The following is a 14,378-nucleotide window of genomic DNA, read 5'->3' on the forward strand; positions in this document are numbered from 1 at the left end:
GTTCTCTCTCTCTTTTGTTCCTATTAATTAATAAAATAATAAGGAATATAAAGGTTATTTGACCGTTTATACAAGGCCTGAACGTGAATTCAGCCTTAACTTCTTCACTAATGGTCAATCTTACACCCAAAGAATGCAAGGGACGTTAAACAACTTTTAGATATATCTAAAAATACTGATCGTCCAATCAATAAATCACTTATCCAAAAAAAAAAATCTCCAATCAATTAGTCCTTCGAAAGATATTTTTTCCCTTAGTTCTTGCATTTTTCAACCATAAGGTTCAAGAGTGTTGTCCTCGATATCAATTTAAGACTATTTTAGATATAAGAACGGTATGAAACATGAAACTATGTGAATTAAAGTTATGAAGTTGTATTTCTTCTGCTTCAAAAGGATTGAAGAATTCTCATTATGGGGACAAACCTTGTAAAAATGTATTCTCAATTTTGGTATTGATTTCTTAATCTTTCTAAAATAAAATTTAGATAATTAGACTTCTTTAAAATTTTAACCTTTTAACACAATGTATTAAAAAAATTATACTCAAAGGAAAAACTGTTTGACTCCTTACCAGTGAGATCATAAATTTTCAAAAATATCTTCAAAAAAAAAGGAGAGAAATTTGCACCAATGAGAAGAAAAAAAAGTAGGGTTAGAGCCTAGAGGACAGTAATAGCAAAAGGAAATAACAAGGAAAAGTCTTCTGTGCTAAGCTATGGTAGAGGAGGCAAAGTGGGAAATGTCGAATGAGTAGTTAACATCAAGAAATTGAGAAAACTTGAGCTGGGGACCCAAAACTCCAGAAAATCCCAGAAAAACCTGTGTCCGAGTAAAATGCCAAAACTGGGAGGTCCGAATATTTGTGCAGTGTTAGACTCTGTCTCAGATTTTATGGTGCAATTTTTACTCTACGTATATATGCTTGGTAGTATATAAAATATAAGTTATATGTACTGATCGTATAAAAAATATTTACTCAATTAATACAATTATATTATATTATGTCATATCGTAACTTTAAATACAATATTTGTTTTGATTGTTATTTAAATTTTATTATATCGTGTTGTTAAATTTGTCGTTACATAACAACGAAAAGTGTCACTTTATGTAACGACCGATTTAATGTGGTGATGTCGTTACCTTATTTTTTTTCTCTCATCTTGTTTTTCCTTATTATTAAATAATCATGTTTTATCCGTTATCCTACCTTTTTATTTTATAATTTTACCTAGTATCCTGCTTTTTTTTGTAATGTTGTAAGTTTGTTCTTCGTATTGCTGGTGTATGATAGTATGGAATATCGACAAATAATGCAATCTATTCAAATATTATATTTATCAAAAGAATACAGTACAATATAACACAATACAATATGATACATTATAAAACAAACATACAACAATCATCGAAACAAGTTCTAAGTTACTTATAAGATAATGAGTTTAACTTCTATGCAAACTGATATTGTAATTGACATCAAAAAAATTAGATGAGCAATCTGGAAATTAAGGGGAAAATCTATTTACACTGCACTAGTATTAAATTTGTGTATACGATCAGTATGCAATTTAAATCGAATAAAATAAAAATAAAATAGAAGGGAAGCAATGAGAGTCTGATCCGCTGGACTTACTGCAATCAAACATAACATTTGCCTGTTTGCAGTCTGCATAATAAAATAACACCTCTACACCCCAATAAATTTCTTTTTTTTTTTTCTCTTTTTTTTTAGCCCTATATTTTTAAGAATAGGAGTATTTGATTTTACTTTCGATTTGCAGTGCTAAAAGTACTCTTCAGAATCAATCTGATTAGCATATTAGCAGTAGTCCCCTCTCTGAATATTTTCATCCTTGATCTCTCCTTTTCACATTTTAATTACAGATTTGTGACCCCGCCTCCTTCTCTAAATTATATTATTCATTATCTTATTGTTTAGAAATAAGCACCAAATTAAATGCTGAAAAGTACATACTCTCTAGTTTTGAGAACATTTTAAACTCGTAATATTAGAAGAATATTTTGCATTAAATTCGTGATTAAAGGAGACTTAAGAATTGAATGTGTAGCACATGCCAATTAAAGACGATAGAATGGACAAACTTTAGGACAGAACATAAAGCATATTTCAGATAAATCACTGTTTAATTGAATTCTCAACTTTGCTACAATACTATGTTATAAGGGTTCTTGTTGTTCAAAGGTTCCTATAGCTATGCTAGTGTAACATGAGACTTGCTAGGGTCACATCATTGGATATTTAACCGCACCTTTGACGATATATATACCGATTCGATGCGAACTCTTGGAATTGAAATAAATTTGGGAGCGGATCACAAAATCTTGTGATCTTTTCTATCAATGAATGAGAAGTCCGCTTTAAAATTGTCCGCCCTACACCCACCTTGCCAGTACATGCTTCAACTGGAATGGTACACGGGTAGATTAGAAGTCATTAATTAGGAACAATGATTGCAATTTATAGAAATGATATTTCATTTCTTAATAATGAACATTAATATTTGTAAGGAATCCATTAAAATTGGTATAAGCAAAACATAGGCAAGTCCATGTGAATGTATACGATATATTTAAACTATATAATGGATTTAATTTAAATTGCGGTGAAATTTTGTTTACATGATCAACATATCATAATAAGTTGTAGCAAGTACTTGTCTTAGTTTTCCATTGATAATTCATTTTTATTGGACGGCTACTCATAGTTATTTTGATAGAATTTTTTTTAATATGTCAGCATGCAGATATTAAACTCTTGTGGTAGTTAGCATGGTGTACAAATACCTAACTATTAGTTTGAAAATATACGAGGTTGAATTGTGGCTTTTTACAAATAGTAGAGTATACTAATTTCCAGATTTTAAGTGAATAGGGGAAAATCTATTTAAGTGAATAACTTGAAAGATATTGTAATGTTTTTTTCAAGTGAAATGCGTAATTTTAAAATATCAAATATCCTTTTTCAATTTAATTCCAAATACTATTTTTTTTTAAATCATAAATTTTATGTCCAAACGCCTCTTGAGAAAATTCAAAATTGTCAAATAGAAAATAAGGGAAACAAAGAATCAGTAATCTCTTGAAGTGGTCTTTTCAAGCTGAAAATCTGTCGCATTCCATAATTTACCTTTTAACCGCCAACGGTAAAAAGCCAGTCCCACTCTTAAGGCTCGTCTATATCTATGTTCCAAACTATCCAAACAAACACCCTTTCATCACCTGTCTTTCTGTCTCTCTGTTTTCTTTCTTTTTTGCTTCATTTAATTTTATATATTTCATCATCCCAAATCTTTCTTACGTACCCAATTCTGATCTTCTTTCATAATAATAATAGGAGTAACAATAATAATCTCTCAATCATATCTTTTCTCTCCTCTTTAAATTCCCTTTAATATCACCTTCTTTATTAAACGATCAGTTTTGTTCTTTCTCTCTCTCTCTCTCTTTAGGAAGTTGGAAAGTGATAATGTTGTCTTCATTACAAGGTTGTAATGGGTTTTTACAGCGTGCAAATTCTGGGCAATTTCTTCATCAGAGGAATAACAATAATGTGGTTGATGAATATGGAAAATCAACAAGGAAAAATAAATCAAAAGATGTAGCTTTAACACATGCCATGGCGGAGCGTAAACGTAGAGAAAGAATCAATGCACATCTTCATACTCTCAAGAAACTCTTTCCTCATCTCCCTAAAGTATGTTCTCTTCCCATCCTATCATTATACTACAAGTCTTTGGTTTCTGATTTTTATTTTTGTATAGATAGGATCGGTAAAGTCTACGTATACCTTACCTTTCTCATACCCCATTTATGAGATTACACTGTATAATATTATGTTTCTCAAATGTTTACTATTTTGTATATCAAATATGTTGTTCTAGTTGCATGAAGAAAGGGACAATAGACATACTTTAATGAAAACAAGCAAAAGTGCATCGAGTTGTACGAACATATGGTGTTTATAAAATCAGATAGATTGTAAGATAACTATATATAATAAATTAAACTACCTTGATTGGCGTATATAATTTATACATTTGTACCTTTAAATCTTTGAAAATACACGGACGTTGGGTCATTTTATTTTCTTCTTTCGTCCCATTTAGAAATGTTTAGAAAATAAGAAGCTTATTGTGTAAAGTCGAAAGTGGAACGATATGCTTACCAGTTTCTTAGAATCACCATCTGCATATATAGTAGAATTTATTTGATTATGTTATCTATTGTACGTCTTGTTGCTAGCTGCAGTATTGGTAGCTAGAACCAATAAGATACACATCCGTGCCTGACATTATATATTCTCTTATCAAGATTACTTTGACTAAATTTTGGTACAAAATCGAATTGATTAATTTAAATTTTTTAACATTAAGATTTTTATATAATTTTCTTATATTTAAGTGATATAATTAAATAAGTTTTAACATGACAAATATTTTAGTACAGGGGGGAAATATTTTTGCCTATAAGATGTTTTATTCTCACATAGCATGGTTCCATCATATATTGTATGGCTTTGAACCTGTAGTGTGTTCTTATAAGATCATTCATAAGGTAGTTAAAGTAAAATTAATCATACGTATTGATTGGTAATTTAATAAAATTGATATTACCAATTTGATATCACGTGTTAAGCTACACTTACAATTTTATTGTATATAATTTAAATTGTACTTTTTTATATATATGCGTGTTAATGCAGAAGGACAAGTCAAGAGTGCTAACGGAGGCAGTCACTCAACTGAAGGAACTACGGAAGAAGGTAGCTCAACAAATGGAAACACAGAAAGATAGTGAAGGAAACTACAATGGCAACAATGGGTTATCATCTTTCTTTCTACCCGGTGAAAATGATGAAGTATCAGTAAATTTCTCTGAAGAAAGTTACAATGATGAACAAACGGTCAAAGCTACGGTTTGTTGTGAGGACAGAATGGGGTTGAACCGGGACTTATCAGCGGCGGTTCGGTTAGTTCAAGGCCGGGTGATCAAGGCGGAGATGGCGACGGTCGGAGGCCGGACAAAGGCGGAGATGTTGGTGGTGTTGTGTAAGGCTGGTGGAGGAGAAAAAGACACTGGACAACTAAGACGGGCTTTAATGGCCGTTGTGGAAAATAGGTGTTTGGGCTTGGGAAGTTCTCTAAATTTGGGCCGGAGATTTGGTGATAAAAAATGGGCTTGTTTTGGTTGACTTGATTTGTCTGCTTGTAAACGGGCTTGAATTTGTGTGATGATAAGTGGGCTTGGGCCTTGCTGATTGTTAGTTGTTAAAGGTTTGACCTTAGAGTTCACAATGTATAACAAGTTGTGACTAGCTAACTTGGCTATTAACAGGTGTATATGTGCCTTTTTTTTTAATCTAATGTGCAATGAAATATGTAATCTTCACAAGTGGTTTCAATATTTATAATGTTTGTTAGACTTTCTTTATTTTGATGTTATATTTTGACTTCTAGGGTAAACCAAAAGAATATTTCAATCCTTATCATTGATCACATGTATTAACGTTTCATTTAGCAATACATGTTCATTACTTTTGATTATGTTCTAGTATTATAATTACACTTCATTCATTCCTAATGACATATTAGAGTAATCTCTATAATAAAAAAATGAAGTAAGTTTAAATTAAGAGACATTGGGGTGACTTGCTACAAAAACTTTTTTATAAGAAAAATGTTTTGACTTTTATACTCAAACTTTGTATTTCCAGGCTAGTCAATAAATGGTGACCAGGATAAATAAATCAAACAATTAGAAAAAGGAAAAAAAGAAAGGAAAAAGGCAACAAGAAAAGCACAGAAAAGTGAAAACGACGACGTGTGTGTGGAACAAGGGGGTGTTTTGGGGGGGGGGGGGGGGTAATTCCAGGCACACGTATCAGATCAAAACGAAGCGAATAGCAAACTTACAGAGGTCGCTCAAAACAATCATGATTTCTCAGTTCTTCGTGCTTTCTCAGAGAGGCGATAGCATTGTCTTCCGTGACTGTGAGTTTTTTTTCTTATCTCTACGATTCACAATGTGTATTGCATAATTATTTCAGATCTCATTCTGGTAAAAAGAATTACATTGTGATTTTCGCTTTATCGATTCTTCCAATTCGTAGCTAAGGATTGAAATTGTACTTATTTTTACTTAAAGAGCACTTGAATCAAGTTTCAGTTTGCTGATCTGGAGTATAGAACTAACGAGCTTAAACTAGTTGGTCGCTCTGACTTTTTTTTATTTTTATTTTAAATTTTAGATTAGCTGTTCTTTTGGTTTTTAGAGTTCTGGACTGTTACTCTTTCGTTACATTTTTCTCGCTATAAGGCTTAGTGTATTATGGATTGATTGGATAATTGTGAATTTAGGTTCACGAAATGCTATATAGTGGTGAATTTGGCAGTTTGTTAAGCAGTAGGTCAATTGAAAATGAGCTTACAAGTTGAGTTATATTTGTAAAATTATGAGATATTTTGCGAATAAAAGCTGATTAATCTATTCGCCTTACTTTGAGCTTAAGATGTCAGGTTTCAATTTAAGCCATGTTTATTTATAGCTGGATTCTGAATATTGTCTTTGTTCGGAGTGGAGTTGGGAGGGAGGGGGGGGGGGGTAGTAAAAGAAAGGAGTTCAAATTCTCCAAAGTGCGTGATGGGTGTTTGATTATGTTATTAACACTGGGTCTTCATTGTTGTGAATGTAACCAATGCCTGTTGAGCACGGTTTTAGTGCTTGTGATGTGTTCGTTGGAAAAACTATGAAATAGTGAATTCCAGCTACCTTCTTTTCCAAAGGAAAGTAAGGGCACTGAGAACAGGGAAATGGTTTATGTAACTAAGTTAACTGCACATAGCGATTGGAGCTCTCGTGGTAGTTCTTTCCTTATTTTCATTTTTATTGAGATTAATGATTCACGCAGATCATCCGCCCTTATCTTTTGGAATCACTGTCCTTATTTTCTTATTTATGTTTCTCTGCAATATAAATGAGGCTGAATCTGATGAGTTTCCCTTTACATTTACATGAAAGCAGATCGGGGTGATGTACCAAAAGGAAGTGCAGAGATCTTCTTCAGGAAAGTAAAGTTTTGGAAAGAAGACGGTGGAGAGGAAGCACCTCCTGTATTTGTAGGTATTCTTTTCTTTTGTAATTGATGAAATTTCCATATCTTTTGTTGGAAAGAGTTATAAAAATTTTTGTAAAGCAATGACTTATCACCACTTCTCTTCTCTGTCATTTATATTTGAAAGAATTTTCAATTATCAGTGTGGTAGCACATTATCCATCTCACTTCATTTTAATTAATAGAAGAATTCCCTCTTAGGATTGGTTAAGAGGAGCAGAATTTTTAAACAACTAGAGACATTCAACTTCATTGATCAGTCTACCTATATAATATATTAATATTATAGAAAAACATTCGACTCCAAGTGTCCGTTGAGCAGTTCGGAAGTAGTAAAACGAGTGAATGAAGGTCCTCAGTAAACCATTCTAAAGCCCACAGTCTAGCCTGTTAGGCTTTCCCTGACTCATCGCACCGACAAAATTCTATTGTCCGTATATGGCCCTAAGCAGATCAGTTTCCTTATAGTAGGAGGTTTCAAACGTCTTCTCATATTAAAATCCAAATTATTCTTCCTCATTCATTAATTGCAGTTTCTATTGGATTTGTTGATTTGTCAAGAGGATTTTTATATGGGTGAGTGTGGAGTTGATCAATTCAAGGCTTCCCACATATGCCAGCTTGAAAAGATTTCAACTGACAGATAATTGGTTAAAGGGGAGCTGTCAATGACCATTGTTTTGTTTATTATGCGTATTCCTTCTACATGAAGCATTCAGTTTTGCAAATTGCAACTATGGAAAGAGGTGGTAATAGTGTTCTTTTTTTTTTCCTTGCAGAATGTGGATGGTGTGAACTACTTCCATGTGAAGGTAGTTGGTCTGCTTTTCGTCGCGACATCTAGGACAAATTTGTCGCCTTCTCTTGTATTGGAGCTTCTTCAGAGGATTGCACGTGTAATCAAAGATTACCTCGGTGTTCTAAATGAAGATTCGTTGCGTAAAAATTTTGTGCTGGTGTATGAGCTTCTGGATGAAGTTATTGTAAGCCACTTGCCTTGTGCATATTTTCACGATCTTGCATTTCTTTCCTCAGATAGTCTGCAACGAATTAGACCCTCTGCCCATTTAGTTGGGACAATTTGAGTTTTTAAATTTGATGCCAATGAATTCATTTTCTTTTAATGGAAAGTGAAGCTTGAATAGTTAAGAACTACTTAATAATCTATCTAAAAGACTTCACAAAAAAATCTTTTTATTTGCAACAATCATTGGTTTCAAAATATTATCATAGCACCACAGTTATTTATTATTAATAATATTATTAATATTATTTTAATTTTGCAATGTAAAGTTCTTCATCAAGTTCACACCGTATTATCATAGATTTTTTCTTAACCCCTTAATTATATTTCCATCCCTGAGTGCTTGTAGTGTATATTAGAGTGATTCAGGATATGTATGATGGGCTAAGACACGGGTTAGGACAGCAGGAGGAGACTCTGACTACTTTCCGGTTGAGATGGGGTTGCATTAGGGATCAATACTTAGCCCGTTTTTGTTTTCCCTGGCGATGGATTCTTTGACGTGTCACATTCAAGGGGAGGTGCCTTGATGCTTGTTATTTGCGGATGACATAGTTCTGATTGATGAGACGCGAGGTGGCGTTAACGAGAGGCTGGAGGTCTGGAGACATACCCTAGAGTCTAAGAGTTTCAAGTTGAGCAGGACCAAGACAGAATACTTGGAGTGCAAGTTCAGCGGTGCTACCCAGGAGGCGGACGGGGATGTGAGACTCGATACGCAAGTCATTCCCAGGAGAGAGATTTTCAAGTCTTTGGGATCTATAATTCAGAAGAATGGGGAAATAGATGAGGATGTCTCACACCGTATCGGAGCAGGGTGGATGAAGTGGAGGCTCGCTTCTGGTGTCTTGGGTAATAAGGATGTGCTATTGAGACTTAAGGGCAAGTTCTACAAGGTAGTGGTTAGACCGACCATGTTGTATGGGGCAGAATGTTGGCCAGTCAAAAAGTCCCATGTCCAGCAGATGAAAGTAGCGGAAATGAGGATGTTGAGATGGATGTGTGGGCATACTAGGTTGGATAGAATTAGGAATGAAGTTATTCGAGACAAGGTGGGAGTGGCCCCTGTGGAGGCAAAGATGCATGAGGCAAGGTTGAGATGGTTCGGGCATGTCAAGAGGAGAAGCACAGATGTCCCAGTCAGGAGATGTGAGAGGTTGGTCTTGAGAGGTGAGAGGAGGGGTAGAGGTAGGCCAAAGAAGTCTTGGGGAGAGGTGATCAGACGGGATATGGAGCAGCTTGAACTGACCGAGGACATGACCCTAGATAGGAGGGTGTAGAGGTTGAAGATTAAGGTAGAAGGTTAGTAGGTAGTCGTGCGTTTCCCTTTGTCTTCTCTAGTTCGATAGTATTAGTGCTAGTATGGTACCCTTTTTTTTTTTCCTTAGTTTGCTATATTTGCATGCCTTGTTCCGTTACTATTTGCCATCGGTAATTCCGTAGTTTGCTAGCAGTACTTCGTTCATATTCTCGTGTGCTACCTTGGATTGATTTCTCTAATTATACTGTCTTGCTAATACTTGTTATCGATACCCCTTTCATATTCTCTGTTGATGTCTTAGATTTAGTTCTCTAATTATTTGTCTTGCTATTACTTGATATCAGGGCTTCCTTCACCTTCTTTAGCCGAGGGTCAATCGGAAACAGTCTCCCTGCCCTGGGGCAGGGGTAAGGCTGCGTACATCATACCCTCCCCAGACCCCACTTGAGGGATTATACTGAGTGGTGGTTGTTGTTGTTGTTATAAAGTTTGTCCTCAAGTTCACAATATTTATATATTGCGACATAGAAACTTAGGCAACTATGGCAACATATGACTAGTTTCTAAAACAGTGAAAGTATTCTTTAACTGAATGTTTCTTTTGGGTACTGTGCAGGTTTTGATTTCTTTGGCCCCATTAGGCATATCTATCCTTACTTTGTTGATAATGTCTTATGAGTTATTATCCGCTCACAGAAAATCCTGATTTATCTGAATCATCTGTTTGAAGTCGATACTATGTTCTTAAAATTTTCTTTATATTCTCCTTTTCGTGACAGGATTTTGGTTATGTGCAAACAACATCGACAGAAATCTTGAAGTCTTACATATTTAATGAGCCAATTATGGTTGATGCTGGCCGTCTGCCGCCTCTTGGTCCTGCTGCCATGTTCATGGTATGTTATGCTAACTTGGAAGTGTTGTTCTTAAAGGACCAGACCAGATGTTAATTTTCTTCATTTTCATTTGATTTATAGCTGTACCTTCGTTTATGCTATTGACCTTGTTAAATGCAGCAAGGAACCAAAAGAATGCCAGGGACAGCAATTACTAAATCTGTTGTGGCAAATGAACCGGGGGGAAGAAAGAGGGAGGAAATTTTCGTGGATATAATTGAAAAAATAAGCATTACTTTCAGCTCAAGTGTGAGTTTTCTACTTTGATTCTGAAACTTCAATTGTTTTACTCTCCTGTTGCAGCAACATCATGGGATGCTAAAGCATGTCTTGATTTGCTCATTGAAGGGAAAATTACTAGGAGTAAATGCATAGGAAAGATTGTTGAACTGAAACCTTTTAATTTTTGTTGTTGTTTTCCTATGAGAAGATATTAGGATGGTTAATTCTGATTTTTGTTAATCAAGCATCTCTCAGGCACTCAAATAGATTCTTTTTCTGATACTGATTATTTAAAAGGTTTAATCTCATTTGATTGTAGTAAGTTATATTTTGTTAAGTACGATTCCAATAAAATATATTCTTTATACGTGTAAAATGCGTGGTTTATCTGTCCTTTTAGTACGTATTTCTTATCATTATGATGAATACAGGGATATATATTGACTTCTGAAATTGATGGGACCATCCAAATGAAGAGCTACCTTACTGGTAATCCAGAAATTAGATTAGCTCTAAATGAGGATCTGAGCATTGGAAGGGCCGGTGGGAGATCAGTTTATGGTAATCTAGTGTTCTAGTCACTAATGGACTCCTGCATTTTTTCTGCAGAATGATGATTCACCACATGTTAATTATCTTGCAATCTGAGAATTGTGTTGCTTATAAATTGCATTTATTTCATGTATTCCACTTATCCATGTGGTGCAATTGGTATGATCTAAGAAGTGATGATATCACATTTTATTCTAATAGATTATGGAGGTTCGGCTGGTTCTGGAGCAGTAATACTGGATGATTGCAATTTCCATGAATCTGTGCACCTTGATAGTTTTGATGTGGACAGGACCCTGACTCTGGTGAGTGACATTAGAATTAAAGTTAGAGAAAGCATGTTCTTGATATATTTATTATGTTTTTGTGATCGATTGTTGTTTCCCTGTGAGATCTGATGCTAAATCATGTTGCTTTATTAGGTTCCACCTGACGGTGAATTCCCTGTCATGAATTACCGGATAACCCAGGAATTCAAGCCTCCCTTTCGCATTAATACTTTGATTGAGGAAGCTGGATCACTTAAGGTAGACAACATTTACCTCCAATTTGAAAAAACTAAAACTCCTTGTAATAAGTTGTGGTTTAGGTAGTTGTCTGCATATTTGTTGTGTCAAGGAATAGAGTGATAGCACACGCTTTCTGTAACTTCTTTTTTGCTTTTTGTATCGTCAATTTTATGAGTATGTAGATAACCGGGACTTCTTTTGCTCTATTAGGCTGAAGTCATCTTGAAGATCCGTGCTGAATTTCCTTCAGACATCACTGCGAATACAATCTTGGTGCAAATGCCGCTGCCTACATATACAAGCAGGTAGTCTTCGCTTTAACCCTCTGCTCCGGAGCATCTTTATTGACTATTTTTTTTGCTGGCATTTCTTTTTGGGGCATTCTCATCGTCAACTGGGCATTCTGGTACTCTCTAATCTTGCATGTCATTTGGAGTATTTATTGTGTTGAAGGTGCACCAAAGTAACTGACCTTGTCTACCCTCACCAACTTTGTAGAGTAAGCTTTGAGTTGGAACCTGGTGCAGTTGGTCAAACAACTGATTTTAAGGAATCCAATAAGAGGCTTGAGTGGAGTTTGAAGAAGGTAATATATCCATCGTTCTCAAGCGATTCTTCTTACCTAATCTAGGCAGACTTATTATCTAAAAGTTCTTTAAAATAATTACTGATCTGCAATTTGATACAGGTTCTCGGTGGGTCAGATCATACATTACGTGCCAAGCTAACATTTTCGCAAGAGTCACATGGTATGAAGAAGAAATATGCCAATCTCGTTTATTATTTCAGTACCGTATCCTGCAGTTCTGTTACCAAACATCCCTTCGATACATCGTGACTTGATTCTTGTAATTCTCCTATGGTCCTAATACAGGAAATATCACCAAGGAAGCTGGACCAGTGAGCATGACCTTCACAATCCCAATGTATAATCCTTCAAGGCTTCAGGTAAACAGTTATCTGATTAGATTTCTAGTCATAAGTTACAAGAAAAACAGCATCTCACCTAGTAGGAGTATTAAATTTGTTTGTTCATTATATACCAACTCGAATTTTGTTTTGGTTTAGGCGAAGAGTTTCCTTTTGGTCTTTTCTCTTCTCCTATGTTCTAGTAAAAAGATTACATTAAATGAAATAAATCATTGATAGTGTCTCTGGACAAGGAATTTTAGAAGGAGATCCTTTTGGACTACAGCTAACTGAGAAAACAGAGGTGGGGCTGCATGAAAATTTCCTCAAAGTAGTTTCATCAATTTAGCTACCTCATCTCTTCAGCAGAGGTGTGATATCCATTTTGAAGGAATTGAGATTTGAGCTGGAGAGATGAGTGAGGTAGTCACATCAAACTAGGTTTGTTTTCGAGAGAGGCTGTGATAGAGATTGTTTGTCAGGCTGTCCTCTGTGATAATTAAGGTTGGAAGGCTTGTATAAAGGGGAAGAGAATGATTCGGGATAGGGAATGAGGGACATAAGTTCAATAACTTAATTTGTCAGGCTGCCCTCTGTGATAACTAAGGTTGTGGAAGGCTTGTCTATAGGGGAAGAGAATGATTTAGGATAGGGAGTGAGGGACATATGTTCAATAACTAATGTAATATGTTGAACTGTGTTATACATTGGTCAATGTCATCTAGGTCAAACAGATACAAAAACCAAACTTTTAGATGTTTCCAGACATGAGGCAGATAACCCTGCACAAGAAATAAAAACAAATAAATAATTGTTGAATAAATAAATAAATGGTGTATATTATCTCTTCTCCACAAGTGATGGATTGGGGTTTGTTAATTTTTTATATATCTCTATCCTGATATCTGGATTTTTGTTGCAGGTGAAATATTTACAAATCGCAAAGAAGTCAAAAGCATATAATCCTTATCGGTGGGTGAGATATGTGACTCAGGCCAATTCCTATGTTGCTCGTATATGATGGCTATCGAGGCCTTTTCTAGCATTATTCCCTTGGTTTCCCCTTCTCTCGCTTTTTCACATGTTCCAAAACTTTTTTTGCCCATTCAGTTGAGGTTATCTTGAGTTCTATATAGTCTTTGCTAACTCTGTTTTTGGGCTTTCAAATGTGTGTACTAGATTGTCTAGATAATGATTCCAAAAGGAAAAATAAAAAACGTGTTCTCTCGTGATTCTAAATTTTAAACATTGTGCAATTAGTGGAAAATTTTGCTAATGTGACCCTTTTCTGCTGAAAGACAGATGAGACATAAATAGTAGTATTGTTGGGTACTTTGTAACGAAGTGGGATTAAATGAACTATGGAGATCATGTATAGCATAGAAAGTTGATGAATATTATTACTTGCCAGTAATCAGCAACATGGTATTGCTTATTTAATATTTAGTCAATAGCTATCATGGCCTATGGTACTTGTTGAAACTGTTGATGCAATCATGGCCTATAGCCTTCAATTCCTGAACGCAGGATTTATTTTTTTTCCTTTAACTTTTGCTTTTCTTGAGACGAAGAAAGGTTCGAAACCGTGGTGGTATGCCCATAATAGACAATCTATTGTTTGGAAGTGAGAGCGAGCTGGGGACAGAAGTAGAATCCAGCAACGTTGGCCCCCAGAACAGCTTCCTATTTGAATGTTTACTACTAGTAAATATCTTATGTGTCTTTTGAAGTCTTTATCGTTAATGTTATCATTGAGAGAGCTTCCATATTAGTCTGATCGAGAGAAACGGGTTTTGGGTCCACACATAATCGTGGGAAATTAATCTAAATAGTCTCTGTATAATCTATGTATATAATGCAGACAAGT

The 14,378-nt window shown here is 35.0% G+C and overlaps 2 protein-coding genes across 2 annotated transcripts; both read left to right on the forward strand.

Annotated features, from left to right (window-relative positions):
* The first annotated feature begins 3,341 nt into the window (after nucleotides 1-3,341).
* LOC107817142 (transcription factor bHLH30-like) lies at nucleotides 3,342-5,390 on the forward strand. The gene is made up of 2 exons (XM_016642913.2): nucleotides 3,342-3,721; nucleotides 4,730-5,390. Exons 1-2 carry the CDS (start codon nucleotides 3,494-3,496, stop codon nucleotides 5,216-5,218), a joined length of 717 nt encoding a protein of 238 aa, XP_016498399.1. The 5' UTR covers nucleotides 3,342-3,493; the 3' UTR covers nucleotides 5,219-5,390.
* Nucleotides 5,391-5,883: 493 nt separating this feature from the next.
* On the forward strand, nucleotides 5,884-13,743 carry LOC107774321 (AP-4 complex subunit mu). Its single transcript, XM_016593819.2, has 13 exons — nucleotides 5,884-6,017; nucleotides 7,048-7,142; nucleotides 7,918-8,121; nucleotides 10,203-10,319; nucleotides 10,440-10,568; nucleotides 10,973-11,102; nucleotides 11,295-11,398; nucleotides 11,516-11,620; nucleotides 11,813-11,907; nucleotides 12,101-12,188; nucleotides 12,291-12,351; nucleotides 12,477-12,550; nucleotides 13,434-13,743. Exons 1-13 carry the CDS (start codon nucleotides 5,960-5,962, stop codon nucleotides 13,530-13,532), a joined length of 1,359 nt encoding a protein of 452 aa, XP_016449305.1. The 5' UTR covers nucleotides 5,884-5,959; the 3' UTR covers nucleotides 13,533-13,743.
* The last annotated feature ends 635 nt before the right edge of the window (nucleotides 13,744-14,378 follow it).

Source organism: Nicotiana tabacum, chromosome 12 (genome assembly GCF_000715075.1).
Source record: "Nicotiana tabacum cultivar K326 chromosome 12, ASM71507v2, whole genome shotgun sequence".
Lineage (NCBI taxonomy): Eukaryota > Viridiplantae > Streptophyta > Magnoliopsida > Solanales > Solanaceae > Nicotiana > Nicotiana tabacum.

Coding starts and splice junctions, on each gene's coding strand:
- LOC107817142 (XM_016642913.2), top strand. CDS start 3,494: ATGTTGTCTTCATTACAAGGTTGTAATGGGTTTTTACAGCGTGCAAAT. Junction 3,722..4,729: donor TCTTTCCTCATCTCCCTAAA/GTATGTTCTCTT, acceptor GTGTTAATGCAG/AAGGACAAGTCAAGAGTGCT.
- LOC107774321 (XM_016593819.2), top strand. CDS start 5,960: ATGATTTCTCAGTTCTTCGTGCTTTCTCAGAGAGGCGATAGCATTGTC. Junction 11,621..11,812: donor AGGAAGCTGGATCACTTAAG/GTAGACAACATT, acceptor TTGCTCTATTAG/GCTGAAGTCATCTTGAAGAT. Junction 11,908..12,100: donor CTGCCTACATATACAAGCAG/GTAGTCTTCGCT, acceptor CCAACTTTGTAG/AGTAAGCTTTGAGTTGGAAC.